The sequence below is a fragment of the Lithobates pipiens genome, unplaced genomic scaffold (assembly GCF_037356315.1).
Source record: "Lithobates pipiens isolate NorthernLeopardFrog02 unplaced genomic scaffold, aLitPip1_a1.2 Scaffold_8, whole genome shotgun sequence".
In the NCBI taxonomy this organism is placed as follows: domain Eukaryota; kingdom Metazoa; phylum Chordata; class Amphibia; order Anura; family Ranidae; genus Lithobates; species Lithobates pipiens.
In genome coordinates this window covers 542,153,547-542,176,932 of record NW_027507903.1, presented here as the reverse complement: position 1 = coordinate 542,176,932, position 23,386 = coordinate 542,153,547, and the positions used below count along the sequence as shown (strand labels likewise).

Genomic DNA, 23,386 nt, shown 5'->3' with positions numbered 1-23,386 from the left:
TTCCTCGAACCCAAACCCGCTCACCCAGGTCTTTGAGCTCTGACCTCAACCTGATAGAACACCTTTGGGATGAATTAGAGCGGAGACAGCAAGCCAGGCCTTCCCTTCTAACATCAGTACCTGACCTCACAAATGCGCTTCTGGAAGAATGGTCAAACATTCCCATAGACTTGCTCCTAAACCTTGTGGACAGCCTTCCCAGCAGAGTTTAGACTGTTATAGCTGCAAAGGGTGGGCCAACTCAATATTGAACACTACGGACTAAGACTGGGATGCCGTTAAAGTTCATGTGGGTGTAGAGGCAGGTGTCCCAATACTTTTGGTATAATAGCGTATTTTGCTCAGTCATAACTGTGCTGAGTAACCATTTAAGTTCAGTGGCATATGTAGAAGATGTGAAAGTGTCACAGTACAGAAATTTTAACATCTTTGCAGTCAGGGCAGATCCATAGGCAGATATTCAGGAGGATCAGAAAATGACTGACTTTATGGATCACGTCTACTCATAACATTATATATATTGCTAAACAGTAATCTGCATAAAACTATTTACACTGCAACCCTCAATGGCTTTCTTATATAATAGTACCAATTCTCTTTTTTTCCAGGCAATGAAGCCAAATTACAGACGATAAGAATGATGTACAGCAGAGGATAAAATATGTAATAAAAACACCCTAAAAACTGTAAAGACACATCTCTATTCTGCATCAATACGTATCATATCTCTTTATTTTTAAACTTCTGGAAATCACCAAGATTGTAGTGGCATAGTGTGCTTTTCTTCTCTTCTCCACAATTACAGTTCATTTTATTTTATTTTATATTTATAGAAATTGTTATTCTTAAAATGTTTAAATTTTTATTATAAGTGAATTATATATTTCTACAGAACAACGCATGGGTCTTTTTTATTACATGTTAATGATCAGTGGTAGGCAACCTTTTGAAATGTTTTCAAATAAATTGAGAGTGACGATTTTATAACAAAAAAATGTCAACTTCACACTCTCAATCAGAAAAATATTTTTTTATAAAGCAAATGCTGTAAACGACTTTAGTAGTGAGAAATTAACATCCTGCACTGTCAGGCCTCAGATCAGCTCCAATTTCTGCAACTCCACACCTCAGATCACCGTTCCCCCTGCACATCTGTTTCACCACTATACCCCCTGCTCATCTGCCCCACCACTGTACCCCCTACCCATCTGCCCCACTACTGTAACACCCTGCACATCTGCCCCACTACTGTAACACCCTGCACATCTGCCCCACCACTGTACCCCACTGCTCATCCGCCCCCACCACTATACCCCCTACCCATCTACCCCAATACTGTATCCCCCTGCCCATCTGCCCCACCACTGTACTACCCTGCACATCTGCCCCACTACTGTAACACCCTGCACATCTGCCCCACCACTGTACCCCACTGCTCGTCCCCCCCCACCACTGTACCCCCTACCCATCTACCCCACCACTGTACCCCCCCTGCCCATCTGCCCCACCACTGTACTACCCTGCACATCTGACCCAACACTGTACTACCCTGCACATCTGCCCCACCACTGTACCCCACTGCTCATCTGCCCCACCACTGTACCCTCTACCCATCTACCCCACCACTGTACCACCCTGCTCATCTGTCCCACCACTGTAACTCCCTGCTCATCTGCCCCACCACTGTAACCCCCTGCTCATTTGCCCCATCACTGTAACCCCATGTACTTCTGCGCCACCAATGTACCCCCGTTCTCATCTGCCCTATTACTGTAACCCCCTACACAGCTGCCTCACCACTGTAACCCCCTGTAAATCTGCCCCACCTCTGTACCACCCTGCTCTTCTGTCCCACCACTGTAACCCCCTGCTCATCTACCCTACCAATGTTCCCCCTTTCTCATCTGCCCCACCACTATACCTCCCTGCACATCTGCTCCACTGCCGTACCCCCATGCCCTTCTGTCTCACTACTATTCACCACTTCTCATCTGTACTGACACCGAATCTGCTCATCTGCCCCACCACTGTAAACCCCTTTCTCATCTGCCCCACCACTGTAACTCCTGCACATCTGTCCCACTACTGTACCCCCTACTTGTGTTCCACCAATGTACCTACTTTCTCCTCTGCACATCTGTCCCACCTCTGTAGCCCCTGCTCCTCTGCTCCACCGCTGTAACCCTCTACTCATCTGCCCCATCACTGTACCCCCCTGTTTTTCTGTTCTACCACTAAATCCCGATCTCATCCCTCCCACCACCATACCTCCTGCAAATCTGCCCCACCACTGTACCCCCTTGCTCTCCTGTCCCACCACTGTAACCCCCTGCTCATCTGCCCCATCAGTGGCCCCCTTTTCTCATATGCACATCTGCTCTACTGCCGTATCCCCATGCTCTTCTGTCTACTGAATCACCTTCTTAGCTGTCCTAACACTGAATCCATCTGATAATGTGCCCCACCACTGCAACTCACTTTCTCATCTGCCCCACCAATGTACCTCCTGCACATCTGTCTCACCTCTATACCCCCTGCTCTTCTTCTGTCCCACCAATACACCTCCTTTCACATCTGCCCCATTGCTCTACCTCCCTGCTTTTCTGTCCCACTACTGAACCCCCTTCTCATCTGCCCCAACACTAAACCCCCCTGCTCATCTGCCCCAACACTGTACCCCCTTGCTCTTCTGTCCCACTGCTGAACCCCCTTCTCATCTCTTCCACCACTGTACCTCCCAGCACATATGCCCCACCGTTGTACCTCCTGCTCTTATGTCCAACCTCTAAACCTCTCCTGTTCATTTTCCCCACCGATGTACCCTCTTCTGATCTATGATATGTGTGATATGCAGAGTGGTGAAAGGAAGCAGAGATGAGGCACATCTACCTGTCCTGGCACACTCATCCTGCTGATCCACCACTCGCATCCAGCCCATGTGCTTGTATGTGATGTATGTGATGTCACATACAAGCATCTGGAACGGATGTGCAATGATGAGCTCAGATCAGGGGCATTTTCTGAAAGCAGTGGGCCTGTGTGCAGGATCATAAGTTGGGCCCCCGCAGCTGAGAAAAAGTGGTTGGATGTGATTTTCATTGAATATTGGCTATGGCTTAAAGGGACACAGAGTGCCAGGGTTCAGTAGTCAGTGACACAAAGGTTCAAGAATAATTTCAACAAAATTCCCAGAAGCTCAACAGTACTAGTAGTAGTAGTAGTAGTAAACTGTCCCCTGATTGTGGTTTTCTCAATTACAGTGAAATCCCTTCTTTCTGAGATTTGTAGTGGCAACCAACCAAGTCGTCTTCCTCCAGATGTTGGGCAGGGCTAGCAGGACTGTGATTGGCTTTAGCAGTGGCCAATGATAGTTGTCCTCCCTCCTAGCAGAACTGCACTCAATCTCTTCCCCATCACAAAAGCTGAGGATCGCAGCTACAGCAAAGTTAGAGAACCAAACAATGTTTCCCATCTTTTACAATGTGGGGCACAGTGCCTCCCCCTCAGTACAGGTGCAGTGTGGGGAATTCTGAAATTGGAATGCATTAGTGTCTCACTGACACTTCCCTGCGCTACTCGTCTAATGGGGAGGGAGTCGAGTGCAAAAGAGGCTTCATGTGCCACTTGCGACAACAGTGCCGGGGGTTGCCTACCCCTGTGTTAATCCAAAAGTGTAACCAAATTTAACACCTTGGATTTTGGCAGGGTAAACAATAATTATGCACTGGGGTTGATTTATTAGGGACTAGAGACTATTCAGTGCACACTTCAGTTAACCAATCAAGTGCAAGCAACATTTCTTTTTATTTCCCTTGCACATTTTTGGTTTTGAAAGTGACACCGGTTCAACTTATTTACCATCTAGTTGCCTGGCTGTTTCACTGATCCAATGGTTCAGAATTTGTAAGGAACCGTTCTGAAACACGAATGCAAATCAGAGGCTCTGACTATACAGCTACAGCATATTTGTTTAAAATCAGTGACTTGGAAATTACCAAAGGAACAGAATACAGGTTGTAAACTAGGCCTGGACTGGCATTGTGGGAACTTCTGCATTTTCCAGAAGGGTCGGTATATTTCATTTGTCCCTAGAACCCTTTTTCTAGATGTAGATGATAGTCAGTTATGTCAATGGACTGCTTTTACTGTCAGGAAACAGGTAACAGTCAGAAAATTATACTGATTTGCTAAAGGATTTGAGAATGTTCACAATACAAATTTGTTTTATTATCATTTATTCAGTCGTGTATAGATGATTTAAGTAAAGAGGAATTAGCTTTTTACATGAATGAATTTTGGAAATTAACTTTTACAAAATGTTTACTGTATCAAGTAGTGTTGTACTGATATTGGGGCCAATACTAAGCATTTGCATAAGTACCTGAGCTCAGGAAAATGCTCCGGTACTAAAACCGATACCTTCAAGTCCGTAGACTGTAACCGCCGCCATTATAGAGAAAGACACAGGAGGACGTCAAACAAGAATGCAGCAGTGTGAGACGTGACATCCGTGACATAAAAAAAGAAATGTATCCAAGAGCAATGATTTCGTTTTCTGGCCTACCACTAAACCACCAGAGCAGAGAAACAGCAAATAAGTGTAGTGAAGTAAATACATAAAAAAAAAAAGATTTAATATTAAATTTGTAAATAAAAATATAAAATTCATACACTGCTGGGCTACACTAAATCACCAGGGCAAAGGCAGAGTAAATATTATAAAAACTTATAAATAAAATTATTAAGAATTGCTTAAGCATCATCTACTTCTGGACCAATCATTAAAAAAATAAAAAATAAATAGAATTGATTTATTATTCAATATTAAATATATGATTTCATTTTTCTGAGTGTGTGTATTGTGATATAATTAATTTATTATAAAACATCAATCAGTAATCTAATACTATTTTAATATAACATATATTTCATTTTTAATTATAAAATTTAATTTGTTTATTTATACACGTGTTCTGTAAAATTTTAGCTTTCTCAACCTTGTGACAAGCAAATGAAAATGTTTTTTGATTTGTTTCATAATGTCTTTTTGAGTTACAGTTCCTCATAATTATGAAGAAATGGTCTAAAAAAAAAAAAACTGTCACATGAGAATAAAAATAGGGATCGGTAATTAGTATTAGAAAAAGTATTAGTACCCAAACTCGGTCTTAAAAAAAAAAAATGGTATTGGTGCATCCCTAGTTTCAAGCATTGCTTTAGGCATTGCCATACCTCCTTTAGACCATGGTCCATTGGGCCAGTATGGTTACCTCCTAAATAAGCACCCACTAGAGACAGCTAAACTTTTCAATAAGACATGGTGGTTTCATCCAACTTAGTTTTACTATGTAGTACAAGAGATGATGATGTGTAAAGCGGCAATAATCGTCTAAGCTTTGTGCCCACTTGGAAGGCTGGTAGCTAACTGAGGCAACATGGAGAAGAAGGGAGCAGTCTAAGGAGTAAACTAAACTAGTCCCCAACATACTGGGAATCTGGACAACCATTTACAAACATAAAATAATAAGCTGTAGTTACACTGGATTGCAACTAGATGCCTGCATCAAGAAATGATAAACACATCAACTGTAATAGATACACAATAATTGTTTTAGAACAAAATGTATTGTGTGAAAATTCCTACCTCCTTTTGTAAATCTGCCTCAATGTTTCTGCTTCCTAGTAGTAGACCATAGCATGCAGCCCTCTAACTGATATGGTAAAATTCAGTTGTCAGTGAGGTAAGATCTGTTCATTTGCTGTTTGCTACTTAACCTGATTATATACACTGATCAGCCATAATATTATGACCACCCACCATAACCCTTCGAGGCATTGCCCCCACTAGATCTCTCAAGGTATGCTGTGGTTACTGGTACCAAGCCATCAGTAGCAGATCCTTAACCCCCACTAGCGGTAATCCCGAGTCTGGCTCGGGTTAGGAATTTACTGATAGGAGCGGTAACCCCGAGCCAGACTCGGGATCGCTTCACTGGATGCAGGGGAGGACACAGTGAGACTTACTTACCTTGTCCCTTGGATCCAGCGATGTCCTCCGTGCTGTGTGAGCGAGCCGTCCTCCGCTCGATTCACACTGCCGAATGCCACCGAGCTACATTCCCTGCGACGTTACGGCGCACAGGAGCGGAGAACGGCGGCAAATTCAAAAAAGTAAAAGTACACAAAACACACACAGCATTACAGTGCTGTATTACAAAATGACACACCCCCTTTGTCCCTAGTGGTCTGTGCAATGCCCTGCATGCACTTTTATATTATAAATACAGTTTTTTTCTCCCTGGAATTTGGAGATTGTCCATAGCAACCAAAAACTGTCCCTTTTTCAGTGTTTTAGGATTTGATTACATTATTGAATCATTTTTATTATTGTTTATTATATTATAAACTTTATCATACCCGGGATGTCTGCTAGACTCTGGTTTGAACAGATTTAAGAGAGTTATTCCTAAAAATTACAGGACTACAATATAAGACGCCAAATTTCCATGCAAAATAATTGTACCGCTTTCAGCACCTAAAACCAGACTGAATCAAACCGCCAGGGAGGTTAAAGTATATATTAAGACTTGTAAACATTGTTCAGAGATGCCAGTTGTTGTTCAAGCATAACCCAATCAGACTGCAGTGAGGAAATAATCAGTGTTTGTTTTGAGTTGCAATCATTTTTATTGAATGTAATAAGTATAGTAATGCACAATATACGGTAGAATACAGCTGATGATTGAAGGAATAGTACAGGCAAATAGTAACAATCAGCTACATATAGAGGAAGTGAATTGCTCATACCTCTAATACATTCACAGTCTGTAGGTGCCAACTGATTATTTCTATGCAGTACAATTTAACAGTATTCGGTGTTTACCGCTGATGTACAAAGAAAAGACTGCTTATAGTATAATAGTATACTATAATAGTCATCAGGAGATAGAAAAGACATAAAAGAAGCTAGTGTAGAGAGAAGTGGGGGATTCAAAGGAAAAGGAAAAATATTCAGTGTTTGTTTCACGGGATTTTCATTATTTTTTTTCCAGTTTCCAGCACATCTGTAAAGCTCCATGGATTGTCACCAGTTCATCTAAAAATGAGAAAATGTATAGAGATAATTATAATGGTTGAAGAATAATATTAAAGCTGAACTTCAGTCTTGCCGTCAGTCTTGGACAGTTTCACTGCACACTGTGAGCTTCTCACATTGTGCTTTCGAAGTTGCAACAAGTTAGAAAAAGGCTTCCCTGATTTCTGGGGCCCGGTATTACTGTCCCTGGCCCACCGCTTTCATATATCATATTTCAACCATGGAGGATCGGCTTTACATATGGGCACTATCTAAGGGTGGTCTGGATGCAAATACAGCCTGCTTAGGAATGACCACTCTTCCAGACTCCTCCCAAGAGGCAGCCCACTACTTGCATCAGGGCTGAGGGCCCTTGAGGCGAATACAGAGGCAGGGTGCTGTGATGTGTGATTATTATTTTTTTTAAGTGATGCTTTTAGTTTTTGCATGGCATTTGTAATATTTGCACATTGTTTTTCAGTTTTTTAGGACAAGCTTTTTTTATTTGCAATAACATACAATTTTTCAGGACAAGCTTTCGGGGTATGTCCCCTTCTTCCAGGTCCAAGCAGTACTGGACCTTGAAGAAGGGGACATACCCCGAAAGCTTGTCCTGAAAAATTGTATGTTAGTGCAAATAAAAAAAGTATCACGGACAGTACACAATTTTCTCTGTCACAATTGCACTAATACGGCTACAATCACATTAAGTATGCAGTTTTTTAGGGAAATGTTACAAATTGGATATTTGTTGTAGCTGTGCATGGACGCCAATCAGCTTCTAACTTCACACTGTTCCATTTGAGCGCTGAAAAAAAAAAACTGGAAGCTGATTGGTTTCTATGCAGAGCTGCACCAGATTTTGCACTCTCCAGGTTTTAGGAAATCAATTCTGTATATTGTTGGGTATTGCTAAAGGATGACAGCACAGTCACCATTTAACTGCTTGCCGACCAGCCACCGCAGTTTTACTGCGGCAGAGAGGCACAGCTGGGCGAAACGATATTACCTTGCGTTGCTTTGCTTGTTTGGCCACTAGGGGCGAGCGCATGTGCCCGCAACGTGTGCCCGGGAGCCAATGCGAGTGCCCAGCCGGGCGCGATGACCGCCAGGCACCTGCGATCGCTCGTGACAGAGTGAGAACCGGGATCTGTGTGTGTAAACACAGACATCCCGGTTCTTTCAAGGGAGTAGAGAGAGATTGTGTGTTCATACTATGTATGAACACCGATCTCTCTCTCCTCCTTGACATCCCCCCTACAGTTAGAACACACCTAGGTAACACAGTTAACCCCTTGACCGCCGCTAGTGTTAACCCCTTCCCTGCCAGTGACATTTATACAGTAATCAGTACATTTTTATAGCACTGATCGCTGTATAATTGTCAATGGTCCCAAAAATGGTCAAAAATGTCCAATTTGTCCGCTGCAATATCGCAGTCCTGACACAAATCGCAGATCATCACCATTACTACAAAAAAAAATAATAATAATAATAATAATAAAAATGTCATAAATCTATCCCCTATTTTATAGACGCTATAACTTTTGTGCAAACCAATCAATCTACGCTCATTGCGATTTTTTTTTTTTTTTTACCATAAATATGTAAAAGAATACATATCGGCCTAAACTGAGGAAAAAATTGTGGGATATTTATTATAGCAAAAAAGTAAAAGATATTGGGGGTTATTTACTAAAGGAAGATCCACTTTGCACTGCAAGTGCACTTGGAAGTAAAGTCGCTGTAGATCCGAGGGGGACATGCAAGGAAAATAAAAAACAGCATTTTAGCTTGCACATGATTGGATGATAAAATCAGCAGAGCTTCCACTAATTTCTGATCTATCTCTTAGATTTAACTACTGCACTTCCAAGTGTACTTTCAGTGCAAAGTGGATTTGCCTTTCCCTAACCCCCATTGTGTTATTTTTTTCAAAATTGTCGCTCTTTTGTTTATAGCGCAAAAAATAAAAACCGCAGAGGTGATCAAATACCACCAAAAGAAACCTCTATTTGTGGGAAAGAAAGAACATCAATTTTGTTTTGGTACAGTGTTGCATGGCCGCGCAATTGACAATTAAAGCCTGGTCATTGAGCAGCCAAATTTTCCAAGGCTGGAGTGGTTATATTCTGAGAGCTTTCTGGTGATAGCAGCTTTTCCATTCCTAGATATTTGTTCATATATCCTTTTTTTTGGTTGGTGGTTGGTATTTATAATGTAGTGTGTAAAGAAAGTGATTTTTCTTTTTCTATTTCACTAGCTAATAGTGAGGAGAGCAAAACATAAGCAGCATGAAATTTAATTTGAATCACCATTCAATGATGTAAGATTGTCTAGTTATATAAAGCTGCAATTATTACAAATGCCAATCACACAGTTTAGGCTAGGTTCATATTATTGCAGGTTGGAAGCATGTACAAAATCGCACACGTTCCTGACCAGCAGGCAAACATGCCGCTCTTTAGCAGACACATGGGGGTGTCATTAATTCTAACCAAGTATGGCTTGGTGCACTGCAATTTAAAAAAAGGGTATTTTTTCCCTGCATTTCTGTGGGTAGGGCAGCACATTGAATTGACACAGAACGCAGGTCACACAAGTGCATAGCTCCCAACTGTCCCTCATTTCGAGAGACTGTCCCTGATTTGGAGCAATGTCCCTCTGTCCCTCATTCCTCCTCATTTGTCCCTCCTTTTGGTCCGATCTATATAGATGTATATAAAATGCACTTTTTATCTTTCAAAAAGTGTTTTTCCAGCACTAAACCTTTCATCTGATTTCTAAATTGCTGCATTTGTAAATTCGAAAGCCAATATAAAGGAATTGTAGTGTTAAAAAAAAAGCACTAATGAGTGTAACCAATCTTGTTTTTTGTACAATTCTCCTTTAAGGGGGCGTGGGAAGGGGTGTGTCCTATGACTACATACTTTTGCCGATAGGTGTCCCTCATTCCCTTCTCACAAAGTTGGGAGGTATGCAAGGGTGATCTTAGCCTTAACCCCTTGCCGACCATATACTGTATGTATACGGTGGCAAAGGGGCTCTCCTGTGCAGAATCACATACCTGTACGCAATCCTGCACTTTGGGGTCTGGGGCGAGCATGCGATTGGACACAGCGGGAGCCAATCAGTGGATCCGGTGGACTCAATGTCCACCGGGACCCGCCAATCGTTTGGGACAGAAGCAGAATGGCGGTCTGCCTATGTAAACAAGGCAGACTGGCATATTGTCGGTAGGGAAGGTAGTGATCCTGTGTTTCTGCAGGAACACAGATCTCTGCCTTCCCATAGTGCAAGCACATCCCACACAGTGAGTAAGCACATGTTAGGCACACATTTAACCCTTTGATCGCCCCTGATGTTAACCTCTTCCCAGCCATTGTGTCATTAGTACAGTGACAGTGCATATTTTTAGTACTATTCACTGTATTAGTGTCACTGGTCTCCAAAAAAGTGTCAACATTGTCACTTAGTGTCTGATTTGTTCACCGCAATCTCAGTCCTGCTATAAATCACTGATTAGCGCCATTACCAGTAAAAAAAAAATCCATAAATCTATCCCATAGTTTGTAGACAGTATAACTTTTGCACATACCAATATACGCTTATTGGGATTTTTTTTTACCAAAAATATGTAGCAGAATACATATTGGGCTAACTTGATGAAGAAATTACTTTGTTTACATTTTTTATTGGATGTGTTTTATAGCATAAAGTAAAAGAAATTGTGTTCTTTTTTGTTTAGAGAGCTAAAGATAAAAACCATAGAGGTGATCAAATACCATCAAAAGAAAGCTCTATTTGTGGGAAAAAAGAACATACATTTTATTTGGGTACAGCATTGCAATTGTCAGAGTAACGCAGTGCCGTATCGCCTGTTCATAAAGGAGGGTAAACCTTCCGGAGAAAATTTCCACATGGAGTATTCTGACGGTGGAGAAGTCTCCTTGCTTCCAGAATACAATACCTCGGTGGGAGTGATTCCCCATCCACATTGAATGTTTGTATGGGGAATCAAGTCATTTGTTGCTTTCAACTAGAAAAAAAATGATTCATGTATGGGCTGCCTTAATGTAATGTAATGTGATTCTAGTATCAGGCACAGTCAGTTTTGTACTTACTGGGCATCACATTTTTCTAGACACCAGAGATGGCACATTTGGGATTTGGTTGCTCTTCTTGACAATAACACTGCCCCGCCTGGTTACACGTCTAAAAATAAAATTAAAAAATGAAAAATCGTTTTTAAAAAGGTCAACTATAGACAAGAATATTACTATCTAATGACAGAACAAGTACAGAGTGTAATGAAATGCATAATAATTTGCTTTTTATAGCTGAACTCCTGGTTAAGCAAATTGTCTAAATGCAGGAGTCATTTTTTTCTTACTTTAATCTTGGTGAGCTTTGTGTATTTCTTCCAATCCTGTGCAGTAATCCAATGTTAAACTTTGGAGCTTCTGGTAAGACTGGTTATTGCTGTTCTCTCTATATGTGCAGGGTGACTGGTCTTGTCTCCGCCCCCTCCTGTAGTTTTCTGCAGGCAGCCTGTAGTGGGTGGAGCTACTAGACCCCTCCCACAGCTTTGCGCTCTGCACAGGCTATATACAGCACAGTGATGTCACTGGTGATATCTGGGTTTGTAAAATTATTCAGTGCACACAAAAAGTGGATGTAATACCTTTATTATAAAATCATGTATTTTAGATATGTAGGCAGCTGGAGTCAGGTAGAGGTTCCCTTACAGGTTACTCCTACTCATGGTGGAGTTTCATTTGGGTGGCCCTATAAAAGGTTAGTAAAGCTTGGGCTCAGGGTCATACTTGGTCGGAAACCAGAGAGAGATGGAGGTTTCTGCCAGTGGTATATGTGCTCGCCCTTTGGGGAAGGGTCTGATTGAATATCCTCTCTACTATCTCCACCATCTATAATATTTATCAAGAGGAAGAACTACAAATGGGAGAGGCTGGGACAGTATCCTGCAGAGAAACAGAGGTTGGTGTTTCCCTTTGTCCTCCCCTCCGAGAAGTAATGGTCAGAATGGTGTCCGGAGAACATGAGAGGATTGCATTAAGCCAGCATAAGCCACAATCAATCCGGTCCGGTGCTATGCATCTCCTAAGTATTTTGAATCTCCAGCCACTATGTGGAATATGATTTTGCCAGTATTTGGACTGTTATGATTATTCACTGAGTTATATGAGTAAAGAAGTTTGACTGCATCTGGAAGCCATTGTTTGATATTTATTGGGATTAAGTTATTTATGTCAGCCAATAACTGGGGAATGGAATATGAAGTGTGCTTACTGGTGCAAGCCTGGCTGTCTGGGCCCTGGAAGCTGACGTGTGGCCCACACATGTGGGTACTCCTAGAGAAGAGGTAGTTAACATTACAAGGGCTAAGAGAATTGGGTGTTTAGGCCCTAGGTCACCATCCATACTTGAAACTGTGTTGTTTTGGGCTGAATAACCTGTGACACCCTGCAACCCACACCGAGGGGCTGGCTCCTGGCTGCATGTAGGACCCATATGAGAATGAGTCCTGGCCCCCCCTTACACATAGAACAAACATAGTTTAAAAAAAATGTGTCTCTATTGTAGCCTCCTGTAACCTCACAGGAGCAATAAAACTAGGAAGGGAAGGACAGCACCAGGCGCCATTGAAGGTTACATGAATATGATGATGTGATCAATGCATTTCACCTTAATTGTCCAATCACAGGCTGGAGCAAGTCCAATGCCAGGCTGTTGTACTTAAAAAACTATGTTATGTAGAATATGAAGGCTGAGGATGTTTAAAGAGCAAGCTTCAGGATTGTCATACTTCTCCTGGCTTCATTACATAGTAAACCACTGACCAAGAGAAAGCATTCAGTCAGTGAAGTCTGAAAGCAGAATTAAATTGTGATGATGTTGGCCGGTATTTGCCATAATGTGTAAGCAGTACAACATATTTGCACATTATTACACATGCCCTCTTCCAGCGATCTGAGGTCTAACCTCCCCGCATCCATTCTGTCTCCACCGGTGCCAAGATATTTTCCTCTGAGTAATGTAAGCCCCATATATGTATAATAGAGATACATTATATCAGCATTCTGATCCAATGGGTCAGAACTGTACATTGTATTTCACGAGCCACAGCCAGTGTACAGATAAAAAAGAATTGCTAGCAGGTGAGTAAAAGAGGATTTTTGCAGAAATTATTTTTAAATTCTCTTCTACCAAAGACCCTACCTGCTGGAAATTTTCGTTTTAAAGATTTATTTATGCTTCTCTCCTATATGTTTCCTCCAGGTCAATAATTTAATGGACCTTAAAAGTATAAACGCTGTTTACTCACAAAGTGAAAATTCCCTTTGCAAAGTTGAAGTTCCTTTAGATTAATAAATACAATGAAGTTGTGTTCACCTTAACTACACAATCCTCTGAAGTGAAACTTAAAAAAACAGGATGACCTTATTCACATGATTGGATGACTGAAATAAACACAACTTTACCATGTTGACTAATAAGATAATCAAACTTTCACTTTGCAGGGTTCACATTCCGCTGTGTAGAGTGAACAAGGTGAACATTTTTTTTTTTCATTGTCTTTTAGCATGATTGGGTGTTCTTTGCACAGTAAAAATGTATTTAGCTTAACATCATTCGCTAGGTGAAAATTCACTTTGCAGAGTGAACATGCTGATTAAATCAACCCTAATGTGCAGCAAAGTAAAGCTCAAGAACAACCACTGTGCCTGTGCTTTTACAAATCAAGCCAGCACAAGATTCCTTACATTTTGCCCTGGCTGTGTTGTCTAGCAGAGGTGGCTAGATTGCAAGAGTAGCTGAAAAGAATTACCAGTCCTTTAGCACCTAAAAGGCATGTTGTGCCAACAATTTGGGAAAGGTTCTTTACTACTCCAGCATGACTGTGCTCCTGTGTACAGAGCTAGGTCTATTAAGCTATGGTTGATGAGTTTGGTATGGAAGACTGAGATGGATGTTATTATATTGAATAGTCCTGTTTTGTGCATATTTGTAAATCAGTATCACATACCTGTATACCAGTGCTCTCCAAACTTTCTAAACAAAGGGTCGGTTTACTGTTCTTCAGACTTTAGGAGGGCCGGAGTAACCAGTGGAAGTAGAAAATGCCTCAATGGCAGTAGGAGTAAAAACAATACATAGTGCCTGTATTCAGTAGAAGGAGTAATAGTACCCAACTGGTATTACTGGGAGCAATAGTGCCTAATTGTTTATATCAGTTGAAGATATTATGCACCATTCCTGGTGTCATTGAGAGGAATAGTGTCCCATTATTGGTGTCAGTGTAAGGAAAAATGCCTCATTGTTGGTGTCAGCGAGAGAAATGATTCCCCACTCCTGGTGTCAGTGGAAGGAATAGTGTCTCCTTGGTAGTGCCAGTGGAAGGAATAGTGCCCTGAGGACCGGATCAAGGCAAGCAAAGGGCCACATTCAGCTCAATGGCCGCAGTTTGAGGACCACTGACATATGCAAATTCTATAATACAGGACTGGTATTCAGATGAGGTCTCTTCAATAAGATATAATTTCAAAATATATAAAGATCTACTGAAATATTTGTAGAATTTACAGAAGTTAGCAATGGCAGGCTTCTAAAATTCTGTCATAATTGGCTGTCTGGGCAGTGAAAGTTCATAAAGATATGAGAAGAACACACAATATATGAAGCGGTTGTCTTGGTTAGATATGAACCCAGGACACAGTGATTGCTTATTATCTATTCATGTAGCACAGTTTTACAGCACCCCTAAACATCTAAGTCATTGGTCTTAACACTGATCACTTACTCAACATTTTAAAGCCCCTGGATCAGTATGGATTTACATGCAGTCAAGAATCTAAACACCAACAAGGCACCCATTTATACTCCCAGACCCTTTAGTATCCTTCTCCCAGAGCCTTATAGCAGCAGGTGTCCCAAAACCTTGAAACATACTGGTTGCATTCCCATTGGTAGGTTCTTTATCGTAAGCACAGCTTTTGATCAATTATTATTGCACCCCTTACCCATCAATACAGGAGTTGCAGTTTTAAAATATGTTTTACATCCCCTACCCCTCCCATTCCAAAGGCTGAGATGCCATAAGAAACACCTCTAATGCCGCATACACACGACCGGACTTTGACATAAAAGGTCCGACGGAACGATTACGGCAGACCATTCGATCGTGTGTGGGCTGCAGCGGACTTTTGATTTGCAAAAATCCATCACACTTTAGAAATGGAACACGTTTCAAATTTTTCCGCCGGAACTCCGCCAGACACAGTTCCTACCGAGAAATCCGCTCGTGTGTATGCTAGTCTGACGGACAAAAACCGACACGAGGGCAGCTATTGGCTACTGGCTATGAACTTCCTTACTCTAGTCCGGTCGTACGTCATCACGCTAGAATCCGTCGGACTTTGGTGTGATTGTGTGTGGCCAAGTCCGTTAATTCGGAAAGTCCGTCAGAACTCCGCCGAAAGTCCGTCGGACCTAGTCCCTCGAAAAGTCCGGTCGTGTGTACGCGGCATTAGAACTGTTCCTTACTCCGAGATCAACAGATCCAATTTAACCCCCCTAGCGGTAATCCCGAGTCTGGCTTGGGGTAGGAATATACTGATAGGAGCGGTAACCCCGAGCCAGACTCGGGATGGCTTCGCTCGATGCAGGGGAGGACACAGGGAGCGTTACTCACCTTGTCCCCTGGATCCAGCGATGTCCGCCACGCTGTGCGATCGAGCCGTCCTCCGCTCGATTCACAGTGCCGAATGCCGCCGAGCTCCATTCCCTGCGACGTTACGGCGCACGGGAGCGGAGAACGGCGACAAATTCAAAACAGTAAAAACACACAAAACACACACAGTACTGTAATCTTACAGATTACAGTGCTGTATTAAAAAATACACACCCCCTTTGTCCCTAGTGGTCTGTGCAATGCCCTGCATGCACTTTTATATTATAAATACTGTTTTTTTACTGCCTGGAATTTGGAGATTGTCCATAGCAACCAAAAAGTGTCAATTTTTCAGTGTTTTAGGATTGGATTACATTATTGAATAATTTTTATTATTCTTTATTATATTATAAACTTTATCATACCCGGGATGTCTGCTAGACTCTGGTTTGAACAGATTTAAGAGCGTTATTCCTAAGAATTACAGGACTACAAAATAAAAGCCAGATTTCCGTGCAAAATAATTGTACCGTTTTCAGCACCTAATTCCAGACTGAATCATACCGCCAGGGAGGTTAAACATGCATCTGTAGTCTGGTGTCTCCTTAGGGTCCGTTCACACAGGGGCAACACGACTTTGAGCGAGACTTTGGGAGGCAACTTGGACACGACTTGAGTATGAATCACAGCACGACTTGAGGCAACTTACAAGGCAACTTGAAGTTGCTTCCAGGAGAGGAGACTTTACCAGTGGCCAATCACATAATAATCAGCTCTGTGGGAGGGAGGGGTTTGCCTAGAAAACTATTTTTACTTCCTGGAAAGTTGCTTCAGTTAAGACAGGGGATCAGACTTGGAGGCAACTTCTATTGAAATCAATGGGTACAAGTTGCCTAGAAGTCGGATTGAAGTAGTACAGGAACCTTTTCTGAAGTCGGAGCGACTTCAGTAGTGTACATTAAGTGCCCGTTCACACAGGGGCGACGTGACTTGCAGCGCGTCTCACAGACGCGACCTGCACACGATTTCAGCGGCGACTTGCAAAATGACTTCTGTATAGAAGTCAATGCAAGTCGCCTGAAGTCGCCCCGAAAATACTACAGGAACCTTTTTCTAAGTCGGAGCGACTTGAGTCGCTCCTATTAGAACGGTTCCGTAGTACAGAACGGAGCACGACTTGTCAGGCGGCTAAGTCGCCTGACAAGTCGCGGTAGTGTGAACCGGCACTAAGGTCCGGTTCACACAGGGGGCGACACGAGGCGACACGACTTGCCGCGCCGCGACCTGCCGCGACCTCAGCGGCGACTTGCAAATGACTTCTGTATAGAAGTCAATGCAAGTCGCCCGAGGTCGCCCAAAAGTAGTACAGGAACCTTTTTTCTAAGTCGGAGCGACTCGAGTCGCTCCTCTTAGAACGGTTCCGTAGTACAGAACGGGGGCGACTTGTCAGGTCGCGGCACGGCAAGTCGTGTCGCCTCGTGTCGCCCCCTGTGTGAACCGGACCTTAGACGGCTCTCATTCACTTACATTGATTTTATCATGTTGCGCAACTTGAGGCAACTTGGGATGACTTCAAGTCGGATTCAAAGTTGCTCCTGTGTGAATGGACTCTTACACACACTGTTAGTATCATAGCATTTTCATAAGAACTGGTCAGGAATTGCACCCTACATATTTCTTTCATCACACCTTTTCATTAAACTAGAAACTCCAAAGACTCTTATAATGCAACCTTACCACCTGACCAGGGCATTCAGAATTACAGTCCAGGGACTCATATACAGCTTCTTTTATTGTGCATGCTCCCTTGTAGCAGACCTGCAAAGGCAGAACAATTTCCATGAATCCATGAGATATTCACATTTTACATTATCTGAAGAATAGACAATTGGCTTCTTATCCTATAAAGTAGCACACTTATATGAGTGTTCCCACACCAACAATTCATCAGTCAGGTATATATGCATGTCAAGTCTTTTGAATATCTGTAAAGGAAAATAATAAACACTGGAACTGAATACATTTTGTCACCAGTTGTAATGGTCTAAATATTTTAGGAAAATATAAATTACATATCGATAAAACCTTGATTGAGTACTGTGGTTAGAGTGGCCAAGTACATGTCATTGAAGCCTAACCATTTTAAAATGTATTTATTGTTAAGTCTGGGGAAGAATGAGGACCTGGTCACACTATTTGGGGTGGCACTTGCCTGGCATTTTTCTGTATTACACCTGTCACCAAAAGGAATCATGAAAACCTGTTTTCTATGTGCCTTTTTCAAATCACATCACAAGGCTGGCGTGATGTGTGGTGTTTAGTTGCTTGCAAAATTGAGAACATGCTGCATTTTTCTGCAGCGCACTGGATGGCACCGGATGTCAGAGACCCAAATGGAGGGTTCACTTCGTACACTTCCAATAAAGTGAAAAAAATGTTAACAGTGCATTGCACTGCCTCCTCCCTTTCTGCCGGGTTTTTATTTCTGTCTGTGACCCCATTGTGGAAAGTCTCCTTCACAGACAGTAATGAAAACCTGACAGGGGCTTTAACCCTTCCCTATTAAATCCAAGAAAAAACAGAAAATTGTTCCATACTTACCGTAATTTTCTTTTCCTGGTGCCTATCCATGGCAGCATACCTGTGACAAGCTCCGCCTTGGCTCCTCCCTCAGGACTAGTGAATATTATAAAAGAAAAGGTTAGTACAGCCCCTGCATTCTCGTTAATATAGAATACCGAGGGTGGGAATGTATGCTGCCATGGATAGGCACCAGGAAAAGAAAATTACGGTAAGTATGGAACAATTTTCTGTTTTCCTGGTGCCTCCATGGCAGCATACCTGTGACAAATAACTAGCTGAGACGGGTGGGATAATGCTTAGAGGTTTATTTAAAGAATTTATTATTTAGAAGAGGCGAAGGCCGAAGTGATTGCCTGTCTGCCAAACTCCACTGAGGAGAGAGCTCCTGGGTCCACCCTGTAATGTTTCAGGAATGTGTGTTGGGATGACCAGGTTGCTGCCCGACAAATAGTTTCGATCGACACATTCGCTCTTGCCGCCCAAGAGGCAGAAACCGCTCTTGTGGAGTGCGCCCTGACCGCTGAAGGGGTCTCTAGTCCCTTTGTCCTGTACACCTTGTGGATGAGTTTGACAATCCATGAAGCGATCGTTCTGGCTGATGCCTCCTTTCCTTTATGTTTTCCCCAGGGAATTATGAACAGTCTGATGGAAGCCCGGAATGGAGCTGTGGCTTGGAGATAGTATTTCAGAGTGGAGGCGATGTCTAATTCATGAAGAGTGACAGAGTCCTGTTCAGAAAATGTTGGGAGTGCCCAGGGTTCTGACATGCTCAAGGATGAAGCAACCTTGGGAATGAACCCTCGTACTGTTCTAAGTTCCACTCTATCTGGGTAAAAAATAATGTGATCCTGATCTGCTCCCAAAGCTTGGAGCTCTGACACCCGTCTGCCGGAGGTTATGGCTATCAGAAAGGCTAATTTTAAAGTTAGGTTCCAGAGTGATATTGAGTCCGAAGGGGCAAAGTGTGGATTGGCTAAGGACTCCAGGATGACCGTAAGGTCCCAAGTGGGAAAAGATAGTTTGGTCGGTGGTCTGATCTTCCTGACGGCCTTAAAAAATTGGATTAACAATGGGTCCTCCGCCCATCTTCTACTGGTTGCTGCTGAGATCGCTGACACCTGTACCTTCAATGTACTCAATGCAAGACCCAGGTCCAGGCCTGCCTGTAGGAACTCAAGAATTTGAGATGACGAAGGGGAACCTGGATCACAGTTTCTATCAAGCATGAAGATCCTGAAGTTGTTCCATACTTTATCATATATGTTGTTTGTGGATGGTTTTCTCGCTTTGAGCAGGGTTGCGATCACCTTGTCGGAGCACCCTAGGGATTGGAACCTTTTCCTTTCAGTTGCCAGATGTGAAGGTCCAGCCTGCGGGGATCTGGGTGGGTGTGACATCCTTGCGACAGGAGGAGGGGTACTATTGGAACTTTGACTGGAGGACTGGTGCTCAGATCCATTGCCGTAGGGAACCAAGGCCTTCTTGGCCAGTATGGTAGAACCGCTATCACCGTCGATGTCTCCCTCACGAGTCTTGACAGGAACCTCGGTATGAGGGGCCGTGGGGGAAAAGCGTAGGCCCGATCGCATGCCCAAGGGGCAGAGAGGGCATCTGTTGCCTCCGCCTGGGGGTGCGGAAACCTCGAGATAAACCTTGGAAGTTTGGTGTTGGATGCCGTCGCAAAGAGGTCCAGCTCGAGGGGCCCCCACTGGATCATTATCCAGTTGAAGATTTCCGGGTGTAAGGACCACTCGTTGGTGTCTGCGAACCTGCGGGAAAGGCCGTCCGCCCTTGAGTTGAGATGGCCGGGCAGATAGACTGCCCTCAGGTCCTTCAGATTCCTTTCGGCCCAGAGGAATATGGGCTCCACCTCGTTCAGGAGGGATCTGCTGCGCGTTCCCCCTTGACGGTGCACATAAGATACCGCGGCCCTGTTGTCCATCCTGAGGAGAACTGGTTTGCCCGAAATCTCGAACTCCAGGGCTAGCAGTGCAAGATAGGCCGCTCTGAGCTCCAGGACATTGGATACCATGCCTGCTGCATTGAAGGACCATCTCCCTTGTACTGAGGTCTTGTTGGAATGTGCTCCCCAACCAGCTGCGCTGGCATCGGTAGTAATTATGATCCAGTCGACATGCCCTAGCGGGCGAGACTTCAGAAGCGACTGTCTCTTCATCCACCAATGTAGACTCCTGAGCATCCGGGTTGTCAGGTGTATGGGTTGGGATAGATATCGTTTGTTCCACATTCTTAAGAACTCCAGCTGAAAATGTCTCAAATGCCAGTGGGCCCAGGGGACCATAGGGATGCATGATGACATCCGACCTATCAGGCTCAAACAATTTGAGGCCGTCAGGTAGGATCTCAAGCTCACCTTCTTCATCTGTTGGATAATGGAAGATACCTTCTAAGGAGGGAGAGACACTGATCCTTTCATTGTATTGAACAGGGCTCCCAGATAGACCATCTCTTGGGTCGGAGAGAGAAGACTTTTCTCGTAGTTTATCTTCCATCCGAAATCCACTAGTGTTGTTAACAGGATATCCCTGTGTTCTAATAACTGGGTTGGGTTCTTCGCCAGGAGTAGAAGGTCGTCCAGATAGTGATACACCCGGAGCCCCAATTCTCTCAGAGGTGCTATGATGGCAATCAGGGTTTTTGTAAAGACTCTGGGTGACGTGCAGAGGCCAAACGGAAGGCTCCGAAATTGGAGATGTACTTGTCCCACCGCGAATCTCAGGTATTTCTGGAACGTAGGGAGTATAGGTATTTGTAAGTAGGCGTCTTGCAGGTCTATTGACAACATCCAATCCCCTGGTTGGACTACGCGAATGATCGTCTGAAGAGACTCCATCTTGAACTTTTCCAGAAAAATGTAGCGATTTAGCCTCTTTAGGTCTATCACAGGTCTCCACCCTCCGTTTCTTTTGGGGACTAGAAACAGGGTGGAATAGAAACCTGAAAATCTCTCGGATGGAGGCACTGGAACTACTGCTCGTTGTTCCTGTAGGGAAAGAAGAAATCGCTTCAGAGCTTCCGCCTTTTGAGGAGATCTTGACACCCTTGTTGGAGAAAAATAGTCCTTGGGGGGTTGGTTTAGGAAGGACCAGGAATGACCGTGTTTGACTGTTGCAACTACCCAGGGATCCCTGCATTTTTGTTCCCAAATCTTTGAGAACTGTTTCAACCTGGCCCCCACAGGGATCACTTGGGCTGGCCTGGCGTCAAAAAGATTTTGATGGATCCTGTGGGGTAGGTACCGGCCTCTGCCTCCTGGACTTGAGAAACGTAGACTGTGTGCTTTTCCAGTTGTGCCTGAAGCCTTTCCCTTGTCTTGATTGTCGGTAGTCCCTATTTTTGGAATATTGGAACCTTGGTGCAGAGGATCTGAAACGTCTAGATCGCCTGTCTTGAGGAAGTAGGTCTGACTTTCCGCCGGTGACCCGAGAGATGGCTTTGTCAAGTTTTTCTCCGAACAAGGCTTTACCGTCAAAAGGTATCTTGCACCAATTTTGCTTCGAGGCAACGTCCGCTGCCCATGGTTTTAGCCACAGTGCCCTTTTGGCCATTACTGTGTGAAGCATTGCCCTTGCGGAGCAACGAATGGAATCGATGGCGGCTTCTCCAATGAAGTCGGCTGAGAGCTTCAGCTCATCCAATGCCCTTATTATCTCTTCTTTAGGGATATCTGGTTGGATTGCCGACTCTATATTATCTGTCCAGACGCGTAATGCGTTGGACACTGATGTCAGAGCTATTGCAGGTTTACAGGCATATCCTGCCATCTGATAGGCCTTCTTAAGGTCGAGGTCCATCCTTCTGTCCAGAGGGTCCTTGAAGGAGGTTGAATCATCTAGGGGTAAAGTGACATTCTTGGCCAGCCTTACCACTGCGGCATCTACCACCGGAGGGCCGTCCAGCATTTTGGAATCTGCCTCGGAGAGAGGGTATAATTTTCCCAATCGATTGGTGGAAAGTCTTTTGTCTGTCCTCCCCCATTCTTCCTCGATCACTTCCCTGATTTCCTCCATAAGAGGGAAGAAGGAGATCTGGCGCTTAAGGAAGGGGAAGTATGATTTGGACTTCCTGACCTCCACGTTGGAATCCTCCCAACCGATTGCTTGTTTAACGGCCTGCACATAGGGCTGGACCATGGCAAAGGCAAAGCCAGAGGCATCTGTGTCATCTGAGGAATCCTCTGAAATGGCCATTTCGTCCTGATGCTTAGAGGAGGAGGGAGGGAACAGACGACCACTTCCACTGGTGGATGGACCAGGAATGGAGGCCTCAGCCATCAGCTCCTGAGGAGGAGATGCCGGTTGTTGTGTCGGCATTGTAGCGACCAATTCCGTAAGGGAGTCTTTTACTGCCTTTTTAAGGAGATCTGCCACCTGTAGGCTCTCAGACTCTCTGTCTGCTGCATAGTCTCTAAGGCAGTCTCGACAAATTAGTTTGTCCGGAAGTGGGGAGCCTCCGCAGGCCTGACATCTGGTAGGTCTAGGTCTCGGGGAGCGCGAATGACGGCGCCTCTTGGCTGAAGCTTTCCTGCCGCTTCTGTAATGCCCATGTCTGGGTGACCTGTCTCTGCTGTGACAGGAATCATCATCGTCATCTCCATATCGCCTTGAGGTCTTCTTAGACGTCTTCTGGCGTACAGGACTGAAATACAAAAAGTATCGTCCTTAGTGCACTCTTTTTTTTTTTTTTTTTTTTTAAACTTACCTGGGCGTAGGTCCTTACCTTGGGAGTAGAGTAGGATCTTGAGCGGGCGGCGAAAGGCTCATGTTAGGCGGCTTAGCAGAGGTAACGGCTAGGAAAGAGTCAGAGGAAAAAGCGTCAACCAGTCGTGCGCTGATTCACGGAAAAGAAGGGAATTTGCCTACAAAAGTGACGATTCCCACCCCCCGTTACTGTGTGTTGTGTTTTGTGTTTTTTTTTTTTTTTTAAAACATTTTTTATATATATTTTTTTTTTTTTATTTTTTTTTTTGGAGGCTCCTGATTTAAATAATTTAATATATTAATAAATTAATTCTC

General features: G+C 43.7%; 2 protein-coding genes across 6 annotated transcripts in view; one reads left to right on the top strand and one right to left on the bottom strand.

The window, feature by feature from the left end:
• The window catches only part of LOC143960809 (zinc metalloproteinase-disintegrin-like VAP1), a 295,153-nt gene that overhangs the window by 113,841 nt on the left and 157,926 nt on the right, over positions 1 to 23,386 (top strand). For 2 of the 5 annotated variants that reach the window (XM_077469730.1, XM_077469727.1), the window contains one exon: positions 609 to 897. The exons of the other annotated variants lie outside the window; for them this stretch is intronic. In XM_077469730.1, coding sequence (XP_077325856.1) covers positions 609 to 635 — 27 coding nt within the window. In that variant the 3' untranslated portion in view covers positions 636 to 897. Of the gene's footprint in view, positions 1 to 608; positions 898 to 23,386 lie in introns of those variants that run through there. 5 annotated transcript variants of the gene reach the window in all.
• Positions 6,682 to 23,386, bottom strand: part of LOC143960808 (zinc metalloproteinase-disintegrin-like berythractivase) — a 103,034-nt gene continuing 86,329 nt past the window's right edge. Inside the window, exons 13-15 of the mRNA XM_077469725.1 lie at positions 17,505 to 17,585; positions 11,200 to 11,290; positions 6,682 to 7,096 (exon numbers count right to left, since the gene is read on the bottom strand). Coding sequence (XP_077325851.1) covers positions 11,216 to 11,290; positions 17,505 to 17,585 — 156 coding nt within the window. The 3' untranslated portion in view covers positions 6,682 to 7,096; positions 11,200 to 11,215. The remainder of the gene's footprint in view (positions 7,097 to 11,199; positions 11,291 to 17,504; positions 17,586 to 23,386) is intronic.